The sequence below is a fragment of the Microcebus murinus genome, chromosome 9, assembly GCF_040939455.1.
Source record: "Microcebus murinus isolate Inina chromosome 9, M.murinus_Inina_mat1.0, whole genome shotgun sequence".
In the NCBI taxonomy this organism is placed as follows: domain Eukaryota; kingdom Metazoa; phylum Chordata; class Mammalia; order Primates; family Cheirogaleidae; genus Microcebus; species Microcebus murinus.
Window position 1 is genome coordinate 19,953,056 of NC_134112.1, and position 21,152 is coordinate 19,974,207.

At 34.7% G+C, this 21,152-nt stretch overlaps 1 protein-coding gene across 2 annotated transcripts in view; it reads right to left on the bottom strand.

The window, feature by feature from the left end:
- Nucleotides 1-21,152, bottom strand: part of BBS9 (Bardet-Biedl syndrome 9) — a 415,974-nt gene that overhangs the window by 232,032 nt on the left and 162,790 nt on the right. For both annotated transcript variants that reach the window (XM_012741281.3, XM_012741280.2), the window contains exon 10: nt 3,186-3,367. In XM_012741281.3, coding sequence (XP_012596735.1) covers nt 3,186-3,367 — 182 coding nt within the window. The remainder of the gene's footprint in view (nt 1-3,185; nt 3,368-21,152) is intronic.

The following is a 21,152-nucleotide window of genomic DNA, read 5'->3' on the forward strand; positions in this document are numbered from 1 at the left end:
AGCATGAACATGGGACTTAATCCTTGCAGATGGGACGTAAGGGAAGTTAGGAGTGAAGTATGCTGGCATATGCTGGCATGCGCTTCTGGGAAAGCTATTCCTCCCTAATAAGAGGGGAAGCTCAGGAGAAATATCCCTATTCGTCCCTGGAAATCATATCTGCACATAATGTGACCATAAGAGGAAACATCCTCTACACACCGGGGATGGCTGACTGAAAATATAGAAAGCACTTGGATGATGCCACATGAATCAGCTGTGTCACAATAATAAGAAGTGCCTATAAGTGCCATCAGGCATTCCCACCATACTGCAAGATTTGGAATGAGAATTTCCATAACTCTGTGAGAGTACAAAAAGCTGTAGAAAGTACAAAAGAGAATAGAGAGTACAAAAACCCATCCAATAACCTTCTTCAATTGTCTTTACTTAAAGCCCAGTTTTATTCTAAGTAACAGAGTACTCAGCTAAAACGCTTAATTTCCCAGCCTGTTTTGCAGCCTGGAATAGCTAGCAAGATGTAAGTACAAGCTATTCAGGGTGTGGCTTCCAGGAAAGGTCCTTATGGGGGCTGACTCAGCCGCAGATGTGAGGACAGGAGTTCCAAAAGACATCCTGGACTAATAGATGACCCTGGAATCGAAGTCCCTGATGACTGTGGAACTGCCAAGCCAACCCTGGACTGCCCATCACTGGGCTTCTTTCACAAGAGAAAGAAATAAACCTCTACCTTGTTTAAGCCACCTTATTTGGCTATTCTCCTATATGCAGCCAGGCATAACCCTCAATGAAAAAGCTCACCCAATACAAATATTTTAGTACATAGTGTTATCATCAACTTAGTTATCCAAGACATATTTCAAATGGGGTGCAGACTTTCATTTCATCCCCACACTTTACTGCTCTCTGTCCCTTCCTGAAGACACAACTGTGTGGATTCCTATCTCAGTGTTGAACCCAGTCCTTCATACCCCTCCCAGATAGAGAACATGATCAACTGTCTAAAAACATAAGAAAACTCCACTTTTGAAAGTTCCTACCAGTAGATGTTGTTGACTACTGGTAAAAAAATGCTAGCCAAGATTCACATTAATGAGTTGAGTATGAAAAGCTTCAGAATCCATGAGCCATACAGAAATTATTACTATGATTTCATGCTTACAACATACATTCCTTATATAATTTACACATATAAAATCAGCTTCAAAAACACTTTTATTACAGTAGATAATATACACCATGTGTACAACAAAATGTACTCTTTAAATTGGCTTTAAATTTTGCTACAACTCTTCCTTTGAAAAAAATTTGTAAAAGCTATAAGTACTGAACATAATCCATAAGTCCATGAACTTTTTTTGCAAGTAAGTGATATTTTGCAAATAAGTGATATTTAAATGAATAATGTCATCAAAAAGTTCAGAGTTTTAACTTCTCATAATCTTCCATAAATAATTTGGTGCTTTTATATAATTACAGGCATTTTAATAAATAAACATGCCATGGATTTACAAGGGTATAGGATACTTTTTTTCCATATCTATATCTAGAACTAAAATATTTTTAAAGTCTCTATTTTTAAAAACTTTCTCTTTGTTTTTCTCAAGAATAAAACCAAAAGATGATGGCATAGAAGGGGAAAGGAACTTCAAACATTAACTAAAATTTGAGGTTATATAAATAATGAATTTTGTATCCAAATCTGTGGGTACATCCCTAGCTTAATTAGCAGTTATTTCAAGATACACAGAAGAATCAAGGTAATAATCATTTGTAAAACAGCCTAGGCCTTCTCACCCAAGGGCATCACTATGGCCACCAAGAAATAACTTTTAGCTGTAAGAGATTTTCTGAGAAATTTCATACATAATTAATGTTAATCAAAATATCATTAGCACATTGCTTATGGAAAGGGCAAAATCTTAAGACACAAAATTGGGAGAGAAAGCCACATTATTTAACAGAGTCTGCAAATTGCATGTTTCATATATATGCCACTCTTCCCCAGTTATATTTTCAAATGACAAAATGAGACATAATTTCATTAATCCCAAAAATACTAGTATAAAAAATTGAAAATAACTGTATTGTAATATAACACATCCAATTTTAACCATTCTCGATTTGGCATGACAACAAATAGGTTTTTAAGTAATTGGAGGGACTTAAAGGACCTGAATTTCACTGGTTTTCTTTCAAAGCTTTCTAAAAGAATGTGTGAAGCCAGATCATAATGACTTTATTTTAATATTCGTATTTTTAAAATATATTATCTCAATTTCTCAGAACCAGAGGAATGCAATCTTGGTAACATAGACTCAAAAATACATAAATCTAGTGAAATGATTGGATCAGGATTAAGATGGGCTCTGTTGTTTTGGTTGGCTTTTGATACTCTGTTTCTTTTATTATTCCTACTTGTTTTAACATTTCTTTTATGTGAAAATATTCCATATTTTTTCCCATTAAAAAAATACTTTTACCTGACCCTGAAAAGGGAACTTAAAGTAATGCTTTTCACATGTCCAACTCAAACTACAGGATTGGTGTTTTGTTTCTCCTTTTAATTTACAATAAAATTATACCCTTGTGAGTCCCAAAGTAAGATAATATTGAGTTATTCAAAACTCAAGGAACTGAAAATATCATCAACCTCTGAGTCATTAGAAATCAGCACACCACAAGCTACACACCATTTGGATGGCTAATTAACTACAAACATAAATTATATCACTAAACTGCAAATGACTACATTTTTAGTAACAAAATGGTAACTCATGTACTGCTTTGGTTTCTTTTAAAAGAAGCAACTAAAATTTTTTCAGGAATATTTGAAGTTAATAAATGACCACTATAAACTTTAATGTTCTTCTCAGGTTTAAAACTACTACCCAAAGACATACTTCTTCCTTTCTTAAAGTTTAAAAAAAAAACTAGATAGCACTGCCACTGAAACACATTAATGGAAGCATTATCTTAAATAAAACATATTTTTCATAAGCTATATAACATACAAAGTAAGCACAAAGACCTTATGTGCTAAAGAATGACATATTTTACAAATACGATTTTAATTAAGCCTGGAGGAGAAAATTAACTAATAAAACAAAATATTCATATACAAGATCATGTAAATTTTACAATGAATACTAAAATTAAATAACAAAAAGCTACAAATGAGATACCTTGTGATTTGTTAACTTCTTTGATGATTTTCTGAAGTTCTTTCAATTCTGTATCAAGTTCATCATAGTTTAGTTCTCTAGATTCAACTTTTGGAGCTTGGAACAAAGAAGGGTCTGTCCCCAGGTATGAACACTGCAGGTGACCATCATCACTCAGAGTGACTATCACTCCCTTTAAATCACTACAATAAAGAAGAGAACATTATATAATTTAAAAAATGTCAGGAGATTTGGTCTTGAACAATTACACTTTTACTCAATTCAGCTTCAACATAACATTACAAAAATGACTGTATAATATCTCTACCTCCAAAGTTTTCCTTCAAAGACTTGATTTACATGTTTCAAACATGATTTATAATCATGGAAGTACTCCCAATATTAAAATTCATTACAGGAGGGGGAAAAACTTAGTTATTACAATAGCTACCATTTTGGGGGACCTAACTGCATGGTAAATCATTTTCTAAGAGCTTTTCAATTACTGTTTGTAATCCTCACTCCAGCTACCACTTGGTAGATTCATAATAAGCATGTGAACAACACTCATTTTCTAAGAGCTTTTCAATTACTGTTTGTAATCCTCACTCCAGCTACCACTTGGTAGATTCATAATAAGCATGTGAACAACACTCATGAAGGTAAAATGGATAGGGAGATGGAGCTGGGCTGCTGGCTAGATGAAGACCATGGATGAGGCACAGGAGTGAGAACAGGAGGATCCAAGAGACAGAACAGCGAAGAAGGTTGGTTGGGGAAGCCATCAGAGGCCTCGAAGAAAAATGTGCCCCATGCTCTTTTCTCATCCTTTTCCCTCTCTCTACCCTTGGGACTCACATTTGCCCTCCTTCCCCAGGTCCATCCGTCATGGCTTCCCTCACGTACACTCCTAACTCAAGCAGCCCTCTGGTTTGTTCTTTCCCTCTCTTCACTCTATTCTTAGGTAGAAGTAGCCCATTGTTTCACTTGGTAGATTTTTTCTCTATCACTTTTCTGGTCCTGATTATTTCTTTGCCTCCCCATCCTTTCACTCTTCCTCCTTTCTTAGGTTCCCTTTTATCTGTTTTACTCTAGACATTAGCCATAATATATAAATTATGGATAATTTTAACATGTCATTCTAAAAAACAAACTTGTTGTAAGTTTTTCTGACTGTGCTATAAAAAGTAGCTAAGATGAATACTGTTTTTGTTTTCTCCCTAACTTTCCCAAAAGAAAAAATTCAACATTGTCATAAGTCACTCTGACTTGACACATAATGGATATGTTTGTTCGATTTTTGTTTATTATGTTTTCTATAGTAACTTTTGATTTTTCTTAAAAAATGTATTCCCAACCCTGTTCTAAGGATTAGATATTAATCAAAAATAATTTTAACATTATGAGAGAAAACAGGATGAGAAAAACTACTCATCTGAAGAAGAGAAAAGGAGATAAAGTATGTAACAGATAAGGCATGTACACATCTAGGCTTATTCAGAATGAATAGGAATTTTTAAAACTCCCCAACTCTGGGCCATGGCAAGTGGTCAACTTATTAATCTAAAAGCTCAACGTAGTTAAGAATAGATACTGTCATTGCTCAATCCTTCCCATAAGGTGGCCACCAGTATCCACTTCACCACCAGCCTTAAACAACACTCCTATACACACCTCATCCAGGGCTCAGGTATAGTCAGTGCCACATAACCCTGTGGAATGGCTTCACAGAAATAAAAAAATAAGTTGATATTACTGATTCAACAGCTAAAGAAATAGATTAGGAGTCAGAGAACTTAAGTTCTAGATCTGACTCTGCTCCTGTAGAGCTGAGGCAACTTGGAGAAGTCTTCCTAAATGTTCTTTACCTCTAAAATGAAAAAGTAAAACTATATAATCCTCAGAAGTCCTTACGTTTTATGAACTGGTTCTGTCATCTACCTCAGAAAATAAATAGTCCCAAAATGAAATTATTTAAGTGTAAAAGGTAACCTCATGGTACTTCTGGGCTTGAACCTTTCTTTACAGACAACTGAAGCCACCTAGTGGCCAAGGAAATCCCAACTTCCAGCCCTGACAAGTCCATTTCAAGAGTGTAAACCTTCCCTCGCTTCTGAGTTGTGAGTGTAGTCTGTTCCCCATTCTACACAGTCTAGGAACCGTATGAGTCCTCAGGAAACTCTAGGACACTAAAGGGCAGATCTTTGGCTGGCTTCTCAGAGAATGTGGGAATTATCAGTTCTTTAAATTCAAATGGGCATATCCATTTCATCCTCACCCTTTGAGTGGTCCATAATACAGGCAAGCTAGCATGACCCAATACAAGTAACCTTCCCTATCCAAATGTATTTGGTCTTTGAGGTGGATAGTTGCTTACTAAATCAGTTTTGTTTCATTGCATCAAACAGCAAATAGCAATGATTTTGATACAAGAAATTTATCTAAAAAATTATCTGAACCTATTAAGTTTCCAAGTTCAGACAGGAAGAGTTTGGATAATACAGAACATATGTATTCCTTCAGACTCCCCCCCCCAAAAAAAAACAAAAAAACGTTTTACTAGCATTTGAAGTGTCCCCATGGAAAAGGGAGGAACCAAGGTCTTCTCTCATGAAAAGAACCTAACAAGTGTCACCAGAATATCTTGACAGCTAAAGTGATTACAAAACTTAAGCAACTTACTTTTTTAAAAAACCAATGGCATCAGAACAACTGCCTATAATTTAGATCAAATAACAGAAATTTAGACTGTAGATGAATTCATAGAAAATTACATTTTTTTATTCCACAGTAACATAAGACAAGCTCTAAAAACTCTAGAGTAAAATCACTGGTGTTTCTGTCTAAAACACCTATGACAGACAGGGACTTTGACACAGGCCTACAGTTCTACTTAATAAGTAGTATCATCACTTGGCATCTTTATACAAAGGACAAATGTTAAAATACTTATATTGTTACTAAAATTAAGCCCAATTTAAGTATAAAGAGAAAAAGAACATAATCAATGAAGATTTCCAAAAAAAATGTTTCTACTGAATAAATATTTTATTTAACAATATTGTCCATGTGGGTTAATGGGTAAGGTTCTGTGAATAATAGAATTTTATGCTGAAAGATGCCATCAATTAAATCTAGCATTGTGTACCCTAATAATTCTATCTTAAAAGTAGAGTTAATATTGACAAAATTAAGATCTTTGAATTATTACTGCCCTTTGAAGCACATTAGCTAACCTAAGATACCAGAATAATGTATTTTATGAAGAATCAAGGTGAAAGATTTCATATTTTTAGGACACATAATTATTTTGTGATTTCAGCAATGGGGCATGAAATTAAACGACAGTTTTGCTCAGAAATTTATAAGTGTTTCATCACTCAGTAAACAGAACCCTGCCTTAATAATACATTTAAAACAAAATTCCAGATGGATTTTAAAAGTTAAATTTAAAAATATGAAACTAAAAAAATATTTATCTTCCTTTGGGATGGGAAGAACTTTTGCTTCAAGAAAGCAATGGAGGATGCTATAAAAGAAAGGGTCTCTAAATTAAACCACCTAAAAATTTTACATTTGTTAAAGGTTTAAGAATACAACATAGTAAGAACAAGACTAAAACACAGTAAGAACAAAAACAATTTTATATGTAGAACCTAATATGAAAAGAACTCTTACACACCAATGAAAATAAGATTATATCCTGACAGAAAAAGGTCAAAGGATATATACAGACAATGCATACATAAAAATAATACTGCCAATAAACAGATGAAAAATGCAAAATCAAAAAATATATATTTTTAAAATTATATTTTAAAACTATATTTGATTAATAGCTCAATCTAGCAAAAAATTATATTTAATAATGAGTCCTGTTGTTAGAAAAAGTTCATGGAGATAGAAATTCTCTTACACTTTTGATAGGATTATAAATTTGTTAAAATCCTTTTATGAACATTTTAGAAATATATATAAAAAGCCTTAAAAATGCTCATTGCCTTTCATACAGTCATCTACTTTTACTGTTATTAAAAAAATTTAGAAATAACCCAAATGATAAGAAAAAGGGAAAATATTTTTTAAATCATGGAATATCTATAATAGAATGCTTAAAAACCATTAAAATCATGTCTTATAAAATATCTGCTATCAGAAAAAATATTAAAAATATTAAGCATAATAGCAAAATATAATACTGCATATATATTTTATTCTAAGTTTATACTATATATATATATATATATGTATGTATAAAACACATTAGAAAAAACACCTAAATTCTACTAGAATGGTCACTATCTCTAGCTAGTGAAATTATGAGTTATTTGTATTTTGTCTTGCAGTAACAAAATAAGATTAGAGAGAAAACCTTAAAAAATATATGTTCCAGTTTCCAACACCAGAGACTGCAACTTTGAGATGAAATGTCTGTGGAATTCAAACCATTTATTTAGTTCTATTTCTGACAATGCCAATCTATAAAATGTACAACATGAAAGTATCTGAAGTATAGCTCACAATAGAAAATGAACAGCTTCTTTCATTTGCTAATATAATAATAAAACAAATGAATAATAGTTTTAAAAACAAATTTAAAAAATGCATATTGAATCTCATGGCCTCAGCCTTATTTTGTGCAAAACAGAAAACATTTTAAGTTATCAAATTGTCAAAGTCAGTTTTTTATTACTATATATAGATATCAAAGAAATCTTAAAAACTTAAATATTATTTTTTTTTTTTTTTTTTTTTTTTGAGACAGAGTCTCGCTTTGTTGCCCAGGCTAGAGTGAGTGCCATGGCGTCAGCCTAGCTCACAGCAACCTCAAACTCCTGGGCTCGAGCGATCCTTCTGCCTCAGCCTCCCGAGTAGCTGGGACTACAGGCATGCGCCACCATGCCCGGCTAATTTTATATATATATATCAGTTGGCCAATTAATTTCTTTCTATTTATAGTAGAGACGGGGTCTCGCTCTTGCTCAGGCTGGTTTTGAACTCCTGACCTTGAGCAATCCGCCCGCCTCGGCCTCCCAAGAGCTAGGATTACAGGCGTGAGCCACCGCGCCCGGCCTTAAATATTATTTATTACACCCAATTTTTACTCTAGCTCAGTAAGGAGCACATGATTGAAAGGCATTTCCTTTCAAGCTCAGTCAGGCAGACTTAGAGCAAGCAGCGCTTGTTCAGTCCCCAAGTACTGGACATGGGCACTCGAACATATATTGAATCAGTCTATCATCATTAAGACATTTTTATTGAGCATATGCTATATAACAAAAGCTACTAAGGCAAATAAGACATGGTGCTGGCCCTATAAAAAACTTCAGTCTAATTGCAGGGAAAAAAACTTAAAAAAAAATAATAACCATTGCAATCCAATGTGACAGATATAGCTCATCAGTAAGAGAGTGCAGTGGCCCTACAGAGAGAGCAGAGCAAGGCTTCACAGGACAGAAGATGCAGAAGCTGGATCTTGACCTACATACAAGTAGATCATCAAAGATGAAAAAGAATAGATGGACTGAAGGCAGAGGACTCCAGTCTTGGTAAACTCATTCAGTCTCATGACTTTAAATCCCTTCTTTGTGACAGCATCCACATTTGTATCTCCAGCCAGATCTCTCTTCTAAAGTCCATACATATACATCCAGCAGCCTACTTGATGTCTCCATTTGGAAGGCCAATAAATAGACATCTAAAGCTCAATGTGGCTATACTGAGTTCCTAATTTTCACCCCAAACCTCCTGCATCTTTCATATTTCTGCTATTGGTAACTCCATTCTTTAAGCTGCTCAGACAAAAAGAATCCTGGAGTCATCCTTGACTCCCCCTTCCCTTTTCTGTTGCACTAACATACATTCCATCAGCAAATATGGAATGCTTTTAAAATGTGTCCAGAATCCAATCACTTCTTAACAAGTCCACTACTGCATGCCTGGAACAAACATCCTTTTATCTCTCTTGTATAATTGCTGTTAACCAGTCTGCCTCTATCCTTGTGCCTATATAGTAACTTCCCAATTCTTACAGCAGTAAAAATGTTCATGTCAGCTAACAACCCTCCAGCGGTACTCATAATAAAAATCCACATCCTTATATGTATCTTCAAGGCCCCTCCCACCCCCATTCTATTTCATATTATTCTCCACTTCATTCACTTCTCTTCAGCCACAGCCATGTGGAGGTTACTCAAACACTCTAGCACAATGCTGCAAAATGAAACATGCTGAAAGTGTTTGGAAATGCTCATAGTAATTTGACATTGCTGCAGCATCCAAGCATGTAATCAGTAAACTCATCACACTGATAGGGTATAAACCAAGTCATCTGGTATAAACCAGTCATCTGGGCTCAACATGTCATCTGCTGCCTATTAATCATGCATAGTAGGACCACTTACATATCTATGAGGGATTGGTAAAAAAAAAAAAAAAAAAATTTTAGAAAGTCCATCACATCGGATTCCTAGGAGCACTACTGTAGCATATGCCTGTCTCAGGGCATTTATATTTGCTCTTTTCTCTGCTTAGAACTCATATTCTTTTCCCAGATACCCACATGGATATCTCCCTCTCTTCCTTCAGGTCATTGCTTAAAAGTCTTCTGTTCATGAGGACTTCGGTGACCATGCTAAAAAGGTAACCATTCCCACACTCACCCTATCCCTCCCCAGCACTCTTTATCCTCTTCTATACTTTATGCTTTCCCATAGCACTGTTCTGATATACTACATTATTTGTTTATTATTTAATTTCTCTCCCCACTAGAATGTAAGCTCCATAAGGCAGGAAACGTTTTATTCACTTTTGAATGCCTATAACAGTGTGTGGCACCTAGTAGGGACTCAATAGAACTTTGTTGATTGAATGAATAAATGATTGAAAGAGTTCATCCTTAAATTCTTTCACCAAGGCCTTACATGTTACTTTAAAAGAATAAAATGAGTAATTAAAGTACATTGGCAATATTCTTTTTCATAGCACAATTTCAAAAACACCAGACATATGATATGAAGGTCTCCAGCTAGCTATAATTTTGATTAAAAGGAGACCACAGCTTGACTTAAAGTCAATGAACATTTATGAAGTGCCTACTAAGCCCAGGCTAACTGACTGAAAGGCAAAATGGTTATGATATATGTCATTCTGATAAACAAGTTTGACTCAGTTGACCTAGCTGATAAGGCAGGGATCCTCCTAGTACCATGATATATGCCTGCCTCTCAAAAATATGCATTTGGTCAGAGAAGCTATCCCTTCTAAGCCTTCATTCAATATTTATTGAATGTGTGCTGTTGTGCTAAGCACTAAAGATTTATATAATTGAAAAAACAAATTTATATAATGGAAAAGAATCCTTGCCCAACATTATAAACAGGGAAAGTTTATACATACATACATATGTATATGTATATATACATACACATTATATTATATATTATATATATTATATATTATATATATTATATATTATATATATACATACATACATAATTCTATATGTATTTAATACCACTTGACAAGTGGTACAAAAGAAAAGTAGGCAGACTAGATATAGATAATAGGTTTCAAAGGAACTTGAACTAGGTGATGGAAATAGGTGAATGAAAATAATAAGATAGTGATAATGGTTACAAGAGACCTCACTGTCTGAGGAACTAGCATTTGACCCAAAATATAAAGAATGAATTGGGAGGTGGGGGAGACAGGGAAATAAGGAGGCAAATAATATAAAAAGCATGTTGAAGAAAGACCAACATGTAAAGACTCCAAAACAAGGAGACATATGAAACATTCAGGGAAATTAAACCCATAGTGGCTGGAACAAAGAAAGTTCCGAAGGAGATGGGGCCAAAAAGCTACAAAGTTACAAAGGACTAAATCACATAGGCTCTTTAGACTCCATTAAAGTTCATGAATTTTATCCTCAAGCAATGGAAAATCATGAAAGAGTTTTAAATATAGGAGTGAGGAATTACATGATCAGGTTTATCTTTGACAAAGATCTCTTCTGATTTCAATGTGAAAAGACCACTTTGGGTGGGGTTAACACGGTAAATCTAGGCAAGAAAAGACAGTGGTCCAGGCAAGAATCATGAGTACAGAGAGAAGCAGACAGACTCAAAATATCTTTAGGAGGTATAAGCGTATTATCTCATTTAATCCCTCAATAACCTTACAAGGAAAAGGTATTGCCTTCACTTTACAAAAAAAGAAAGAATTAAACCCAGAGAAGAGAAATTAATAGATTATGGTTGCCAGGAGATAAGCAGATAACATGAGATACGCAGAGCTGCATTTAAGAGCCAGGCTTTCTGGCTTCAGATCTAAAACTTTATACCACCACATGGCTGCCCTCAGAAGGTGACAAATGATACCTTAAACAAATGATTTTTTTAGAGTTGACTATGTGTTTGACAAACATAAAATGCTCCAGGACAGAATGATTTTACATTTAAATGAAGCGTATTTTAAATGAAGTACAGAAGGTTTTCTTCATTATTTCTCCAAGCACAATGCTTAAGTATTCAAAAATCAAATATGAAAATAAAAGACAAAAGGAGAACCTGATTCTACAAAAAAATGTTAAGTGAATAATATTTGCCTTTAATCTACAAAGCTAAACATAAAATGATTATGGCTATTTGCTCATGTTGAAATTAATTTAGCTGACACATATATGAAATTCAGTGATAATTACATATTTGATAGCCATTTATAAATTGCTATTTTCAGCAGGTGCCAACCTTATACATCTAGAAAAAAATTAAAAATCTCTTTTGATGAGAGTTATCAGTTGTTAAAATTATTGAGTTATAAAGCAGATAAATAAATATCTACAAAATCTAACAGGGATGTGACTTTCTGGTTAGTTCTTGTGAAGACAAGTATGCCTTAAACAAAGAAGAAATTATTTTCATATTGGAAAACCTCAAATTATAATTATTGTTCTTATGGTTAAACCAGCTTTAGATTCTTTAGTGCCTTTACCAAACTAACACTGAAACAGGAAAACAAAAAGAAGAGGGGGACTGCACAAAATTTCATTCTAGCCTCCTTTTTTATTTACTCTTGACTTCCATTGCTCCACTATATCTCATTCACTCATCATTAATTCACTCATTCATGAAATATTTTCAAACACCTGTTATATGTAGGATACCACTGGAAGTATGAGAAAATATACACAAATAAATTAAATCAAAAACTAGTTTTAAGGCCGGGCGCGGTGGCTCACGCCTGTAATCCTAGCTCTCTGGGAGGCCGAGGCGGGAGGATTGCTCGAGGTCAGGAGTTCGAAATCAGCCTGAGCAAGAGCGAGACCCCGTCTCTACTATAAATAGAAAGAAATTAATTGGCCAACTAATATATATATACAAAAAATTAGCCGGGCATGGTGGCGAATGCCTGTAGTCCCAGCTACTTGGGAGGCTGAGGCAGGAGGATTGCTTGAGCCAGGAGTTTGAGGTTGCTGTGAGCTAGGCTGACGCCACGGCACTCACTCTAGCCTGGGCAACAAAGTGAGACTCTGTCTCAAAAAAAAAAAAAAAAAAAAAAAAAAACTAGTTTTAAAAGATTGCAATCCTGTAAAAGAATAAGACATGCACCTTGATAAGTATAACATGGGGTAGAAGACATAAGTACCATAAGACAAGTATAAAGTACTTTAGTGCTCAGAAGAAGAATGCCGCTTCTAGTGTGGGGGCGGGGGGAGTCAGGGGAATTTTTATGGTGTAAATAAAAGCTTACTTACATTGGACCCTGAAGAACAGTGTGTTCTTCAATGATTGTTTCTGACCTTGGATTAACTCATATGTAGTTTGTAAATAAGGAAATGATGTCAACAGAACTTTGAAGTTGATTAATTTTTCCAATGCATGAACATTTTGAACCTCCAAGCAGCAACAGGAAAACACAGTACATGACTGTATGCAATGCACCATTATCCCCCTGCTCTTCCTCATGGCTCAGTTTGCATATGTGCCCTTGGACTGAAAGTGCTTCTTACATGGTTCTCATGATCAGGGTGTATTTTGCTCTTGTCTTCTCAACCCTTGCTTGAAGTTACCTTTCTATTTAAAATTAAAGTTCCATTTTATTGTGGTTATTACTGTGGTCTGGTTTTTTTTCTTTTTTGTTTGTTTGGTGTTTTCTGTTTTGTTTTAACAACATTTTTGTGTCCTGATTATAAAGTTGTATTAATTTTGAGAGATCTGAACCAAGACAGCTTATTTTCAAAAACGCTCATATTGTTAATTTCTAATTTATTACATTAAAACAAAAGTGCCTGTAATATTTGAGCCTATGTATTTAGACTGTAGGTGTAAAGAACTTTCAGAATAGAGGACACAAGAGAACGAAAGCAATAATCAAGAAAAGTTTAGATTATGTATGAGAAAGAACAAGCAGCCTAGATATCACATGTGGTGGATAAAAAAAGAAAAATGAGATTATTAGGAATAAAGCTGCCTAAGATCTTAAACTTTATGTACTTACAGAACCAGTGAAGGCTTTTAAGCTAGTAAGTAACATGAACAGAAATATGCTTTTAAAAGATGTACCCTTAAAGACTCAATATTGTTAAAAAAAAAAAAAAAGCTGATTCTCATTAAAGTGATATATAGATGCAACAATCCAAGTGAAATCCCAGCAGGCTGTTTTCTTTTTGAACTGACAAGTTCATTTCCACAATTTCTATGGAAATGCAAAAAACCTAGAATAGCAAAACAATCTTGAGAAAAGAATAGAGATGGAGGGGTTTCACAATTGACCTCAAGACACACTTCAAATCTCTAGTAATCAAGACAGTATGGTATTGGCATGAGAATAAATAGATCAATGGAACAGAATAGAGACTCCAGAAACAAACTCACACTCATACGGTCAATTGACTTTCAATAAAGATGCCAAAGCAATTCAAAGGGGAAAGGAAAGTCTTTTCAACAAAGAATGTTAGAACAACTGGATATTCATATGGAAAAAACTAAACCTCACAGTATACACAAAAATTAATTTGAGGTGGATCACAGACCTAAACAAAAGAGCTAATTCTATAAACCTTTTTGAAGAAAACATAAGATAGTATTTTCATGACCTATAATAGACAAAGATTTCTTAGGATATGGAAAGCAAGACCATAACAGAAAAATGAGAAATTAGATCTCTTCAAGTCTTGAAACTTCTGTTCAATAAAAGAGTCTGTTTAAAAAAAATGAATAAGCAACTCAAGGACTGGGAGAAAATATTCACAAAACAAATTTCTGACAAAGGACTTGTGTCTTTCATCTATAAAAAACTACTATAACAACAACAAAAAAAATTTAACTGGGCAAACCACATGAATATACATTTCACAGAGTAAAGTATAAAAATGGCCAATAAGCCATAAAAAATGCTCATTAGTCATAAGGGAAATGCAAATAAAAATTGCAATTAGCTACCACCACACATACAGTAGGATAAATTTAAAAGACTAACATCACTAAATGTTGGAGAAGATGTGGAGCAACCAGAACTCTCATATATTGCTCATAGGAATGTAAATGGTATAACTACTTTGCAAAAAGGTTTGGCAATTTCTTATGAGAATAAATATATAGCAACACTTTGACCCAGCAAATCTACTCCTATTTATTTATCCAAGATAAGTAAAATATATGTCCACAAAAAGATTTACACAGAAGAATAGAAGAGATCTTAAAATTATGGTAAATTCAATGGATGGACTACTACTCAGCAACAAAAAAGTAGCCCCTGTTATATGCAACAACATAGATGAATGTTAAAAAAAAAAAAAAAAAAAAACTATGCTGAACAGAATAAGACAAATATAAAAACATACCTACTGTATGTATTTATGTAAAGTTTTAGAATAGGCAACATAGATCTATTGTGAAAAAATAGGAACAGTGGTTACCTGGAAGCCAGGAGAAGGAGATTATTAACTTAGAAGGTACATAAGGAAACTCTAGGTAATGGAAATTACTCTACATTTCCATTACTCTAGGTAATGGAAATGTTCTATAACCTGAGAGATGTGTTAGTGACACAGATATATCCATTTTTCAAAACTGCACAGTTAAGGTTTGTATCTTTCCGTGCATGTAAACTTTACCTTACAAAAAGCAATAAAAAATAAGGTAGGTGAAAGTATAAAAAAGCAAGCACACCAGAACATTGATAAACTGCTGAAGCTGACCGCAGTGTACATGGGAGTTCATTATACTAACCACTTATTTTGTACACATTTGAACATTTCCATAATAAAAAAAATGGGGGGGCGGGTAAAAAAAAGTCAAAGAAAATCTATAGATACATACACACACATACATAAAATGACACCACCAAAGCACTACTTACAGACATGATGTATAAAATCTACTCTGACGTGGCCTGGGCCTGCCTAACATTTCAGCTCTGTATTTATACCAAAAATGTTCTCTCCCACTCCCATTTAACCTTCTCAACTACCTTCCCCATTTCTCTTTATCAGCGTGGTAGACTGCAAATATGACCAAAATTTTATCCCTCTAGATATTCGCTGCCCTTGCAATGAGACTTTATGGTCCTTTTCATCAAGGAATGAAGTCTATTCCTCTCCCCCTTGACTCTGGACTGAACGTGCGGCTTGCTTTAGCTAAGAGCATAATGAGATCATCCTGGATTAAGATAGGCTGTAAATCCAATGATGAGTGTCCTTATAAGAGATAGAAAAGGAGAAAACATACAGAGAAACAGAGGGAAGAAGCCATGTAAAGACAGAGGCATAGATTGGAGTGATGAGTCTACAATCCATGGAACATTAAGGGTTGCCAGTAACTATCAGAAGATAGGAGAGAGGCATGGATTCTCCTTGAGAGCCTCCAGAGGCAACCAGCCCTGTTGACACCTTGATTTTGGACTTCTGTCCTCCAGAATTGCGAGAGAATAAATTTCTGTTATTTTAAGCCACCAAGTTTTTGTTATTTGTATTTGTAATTTGTTATCGCAGCTCAAGAAACCAATACTCCAGCTAAGAGTTGAATCATCATCCAGCTAAGTCCAACCCACAATTAACTAAACCATAGATTCATGACCTAACCTAAATAAATAGTTGTTTTAAGCTACTAAGTTTTGAGATGGTTTATAACACAGGAGAGCTAATTGACACAATTAACCTTGAAAACACTCTTCTTTTAAAAACTATTTCTCCCAAAGCTGATCTCATTACCTTCAGATAAAACACATGACCCCTATCTTTATAACCTTACTATAACCACAAAATAATTCTTCTATAATAGCACTTACGTTATTGCAATTTTTTTTTGCATGTTTGTCTCCTTTAACCAAGCTGTAAACTTCACCAGGACAAGGGTTATGTGAGATTGAATTTGTATCATCGATGCCAGAGACAATGACTTTATCAACATAAAATTTTCCACCAAAATCCACTTTTTATCTTTAAAAATAAAGTTATTTATCTATAAGTATTATCTATAATACTTATGTATACACAAATTCAAAAACACTACAATAGTCCACATACCAAACAAGTAAATATAGAACTCTTTAATTGCCCATAATAATTCAAATGGAACTCCTAAAAACAATATAGAAGATAACAAACTTAAGTTACTTAATATCTCCTCCTTGTTCCTTCTGATCATCAAATATTAATAATAAGGCACTGCCAAAAGTGGCCAATGCAAAAAGAGTATGCAGGTGGTAGCTCTAAGCTGGCACTGAGCCTTAAATGCATAAATGCCAAGAAAGCTAGTGTACAGATATATCCTCTCCCAAGAAAAAGAAGAAAGTTCATTTTTCTACAGTGGAAGTTCAAGACAATAAATCTTTCCAAAAAGAAACTAGATGTTGAAGTCCTTACCTGATGCATGAAAGAAGACATGGTTCCAGGCCAAAACTTTTCAATGTTTTAATCCTTTACTGGACATAAGTCAGGCATTTAGCAAATCACTTGCATATTTATTTTTATTTTTTAGAGCCAGGGTCTCATTATGTTGCTCAGGCTGGTATTGAAGTCCTGGCTTCAAGCAATCCTCCTGCCTCAGGCTCCCCAGTCACTGGGATTACAGGCACGAGCCACCTGTAATCACTTGCATATTTTTAGCAAGTATGTGTTCAGGAGTTACTTTTACAATTTTTAAAAATAGTTATGCCTTGGTGGTCCTTTCCTACAGAACCATCTCTCAGAAAAAGCTTCTTATCAATACATTTTGATGTACATAGCTGGTTTTGAATACAAAAACCGGGGGGCCAGGAAGAATCAAGCCTAAAATATAAGCTTAGATAAAGCCTAGAATTCCCTAATTCATAATGAGGTGTGTTTTGCTCACCATTCCATGCAGACTTCACAAGAATAAAAAATTTGAAACAATTTTTAAGGTACAATTTGAGATTTGTATAAATGGTTTTCAGTTATTATTGCTATTCACCATTAGCCTCAATAATCAAGAGCTCGATTATGTAACAGGAGAGATACAGTAATTAGAATGCCCAAGAAAAAGACAAGTAAAATGGGAGAGCCAAGGCCAGCTTCCAAAGATATCAAAGTAGTAAGAACTCTGCAAAAAGAAGTTGTCACAGCAAATTACAGAAATTACAAAGATTACAGTAGGGAGACTGAACAAAATACCTTTTGTGGTGAAGAAATTTCTATGCATCAAAAACTCAGAGGTTAACTGTTCTTTTAAAACTAACTCTTATTAGACTTAATAGAAAGTCAACATAAGACTACTAAATATGACTAATTATGTTCACAGACTAAACAACATAAATTGCTACCCAGAAAAAAGAAAATAATGTAACTTGTAGAAGTGCCTATTTTGTACTCTGGAAGCCAAATATATTTATAAGGATTTGACTCAACTATAATTTCTTTCATTACTGAAAAAATACTTACTTAGCACCTACTATGTTCAGGCAACAATCTAGATCAGGGGTAGGGAACTTTTTCATGTTCAAGGCTGCATTAATTTAGCTGCAATCAAATAAGGCTGCATTCAAGAAGCTTCAATTAGATAAAAATGTACATTATTTTATAAAAATGTATTATATACTTAATAATTTTAAAAAATGAAAACTATTTGTTAATTTTAAAGCTAACTAACCTTTTAATGGCTTTGTTGTGTCTGCTTTTTGTTGGAAAGCATTTGAATATTTGGTTGCAGCATGGAGATTCACAGTTTCAGTTGATCCTCTAGATGGTATCAGTCATTTGTGACCTTCATGGTGTCTTGATTGAGGTTAGGTAGGAAAATGTAGATTCGCAGCAATAAGTGGTTGAAAAGCAAGAAAGCATTTTTTCAGGCATGTTGCCAAAGGCATGGGTATTCTACTGTGTTTTTCCCTGTTTCAACTGGATCTTTCTTAGCATCAAACAATGACATTAAAATGTCATCTACTGAGAGCTCAATTAATTCCATCTGTCGTTCCTTTAGGTATCTTGATGATAACAACTAGAAGAGGCTGAAAGGTTAATTTGAGTATGGTGTCATGATCAGTGAAATTTTCATTGTACTCTCCAATCCATAGGTCTATAACAGCTGCGTGTTCTTCAAGTGATTCACATATATCATCTTGCTCATCAATGATCTTTGCTAACTGGGGAAAATGTTCATCCATAATTTCCTTTTGGAGAGTGTTTTGAAAAAAGATTATTTTTTCCAAAATGCTTGGATTTTTTGCCCCATATCTTATATAGACTTAGTTTTACCTTGCAAAGAAATATTCAAGTTGTTTTGACTTGACATGATATCACACAAAAATGCTGAATTCCCATAGAAATCTTCTCTCAGTAATTCACATTGCTGATTCTGTTCTTCATTAAATTGAACTATCTTTTCTCACAGAAAGAAAATTTTGGCTAACACCTGTCTCTGCAATAGCCAGTGCACTTTAGAATGATAAGGGAAATCCACACTGAATTCCACATCATTCAACTTTAGCATGTTATGAAACTGACGATGCCGTGTTGCATTTGCATGAAAATCATTAGCAGTACTTAGAACTTGTTGTAAAGTGTCACTTAAAATAGCTTTCGCATAGAGAATTTGCTGGTGCAACATATTATACATTGAAAAGAAATGAGAGTATTACAGGGGTACAAACACTTTGGTTACACAAATTGTCCTTATACTGCCTGACAAGCATGCCCATCTCCCAGAGAGTGTGCAATGCATCCGTTAGGTGTGGATTTACTCATCTCCTCCTCCCCCCTCCCACCTGCCTTACATCCTATGAATGTTACTTCCCACATGTGCACATTAATGTTGAGATATTAGAATCAATTTAATGGTGAGTACATGCGGGTTTTGTTTTTCTATTCTTGTGATACTTCACTTAGAAGAATGGGCCCTAGCTCTATCCAAGATAATATAATAGATAGTTCACAATTTTTATGGCTGAGTAGTACTCCATGGTATATATATATACCACATTTTATTAACCCACTCATGTATTGATGGGCTCTTGGGCTGTTTCCATATCTTTACAATTGTGAGTTGTCCTGCTATAAACATTTGAGTACAGATGTCTTTTTTATAGAATCTCTTTTTTTCCTTTGGGTAGATGCCCAGTAGTGGGATTCCTGGATCAAATGGTAGTTCTACTTTTAGTTCTTTGAGGTATCTCTATACTACTTTCCATAGAGGTTGTATTAGTTTGCAGTCCCACCAGCAGTGTATGAGTATTCCCATCTCTCCACATCCAGGCCAACATTTGTCGTTTTGGGACTCACAGGCCAGGTAGCCTAGGAACAATAGAATTTGGAAGGTAACCTAGAGTGACCTAAGGCTAATTATCATGTCCATCAAAGTGGTTCCACGGTGACATCTGAACCATGAGGAGGGCCCAATCCAGACAGTATAAAACAGGACCCTAGACCATAATCAGAGCCCTTTTGTTATGACACAGGGGTCCTCTGTTCTGTGTCAAATATCTTGCTCTTACTCTATAAACCTATATCTTGCTCTTGCTCTGTATACTATCTTGTCCTTCCTCAATAAACTTCATTGCTTGCCTTGCTTTTGGTGCATCTGGTCATTCTTCAGCCAAGAGCAACCAAGAACGGAGAACAGACAAGTTTACCAACCCTGAACCCCAACACAACTACACTGGCCCTCTTCCAGTTCTTTGAAATGGTCATCCTCCATGCCCCTTTGGCACCTGGTATGCTTTTCCTTGCCTCCTCTTAAAAAGGATCTTTCCCCAGTTCAAATCTATTTAGTCTCAGATTTCAATGCAAATGTGAGAAAATTTTCCCTGGACTTCACATTCTAGGTCAGATCTCCCATTACATGCTCCCAAAGTACCAGGTACTATTCCTTCATAGTATTTCTCACTTTGGGAATGATACATTTATTTGTGCAATTACATATTTAATCTCAGTCTCTCCTACAAGTTCCATAAATTCAGTGACTATGACTGCTTTGCTCATGAATATATTTCCAGAATCTAGCACTCTGCCTAGCACAGAGAAAGAGGCTAAATAAATACTTGCTAAATTAATTAAATGAAAAAAGCCAAATAGGTCTTTGTTGTGGGGGCTGTCCCTGGCCTCTACCTACTAAATACCAAAACAACCCTCCCTGCTCTAGTTATGATAATGGAAAATGTATCCAGGCATTGCCAAATGTCCCCTGGAGTACAAACTCACTGTCAGTTAAGAACCACTGAGCTAATATAACCATATATCATAATTTGTACAGGACAGTCCCTGTTAATACCTACTGTCCTATTAAAATGATTAACAGAACTCCTTTTCACTTCCAGAAACATCCCAGTTTGGATGAGGATTATATCATCATCCTACTCATGGCCTATCTGGATGCGTTTTTATGGGTTCTCTTACACAGAATGAGTGAATTGTTATGTACATAATGACCATGGTTTTGCTTCCAACATAGGAGGAATGATAACATTTTTAAAAAAACAAACCTACATGTAGACTTTGGAATTAGTGGAAATAGTATAATGACAATGAACAGA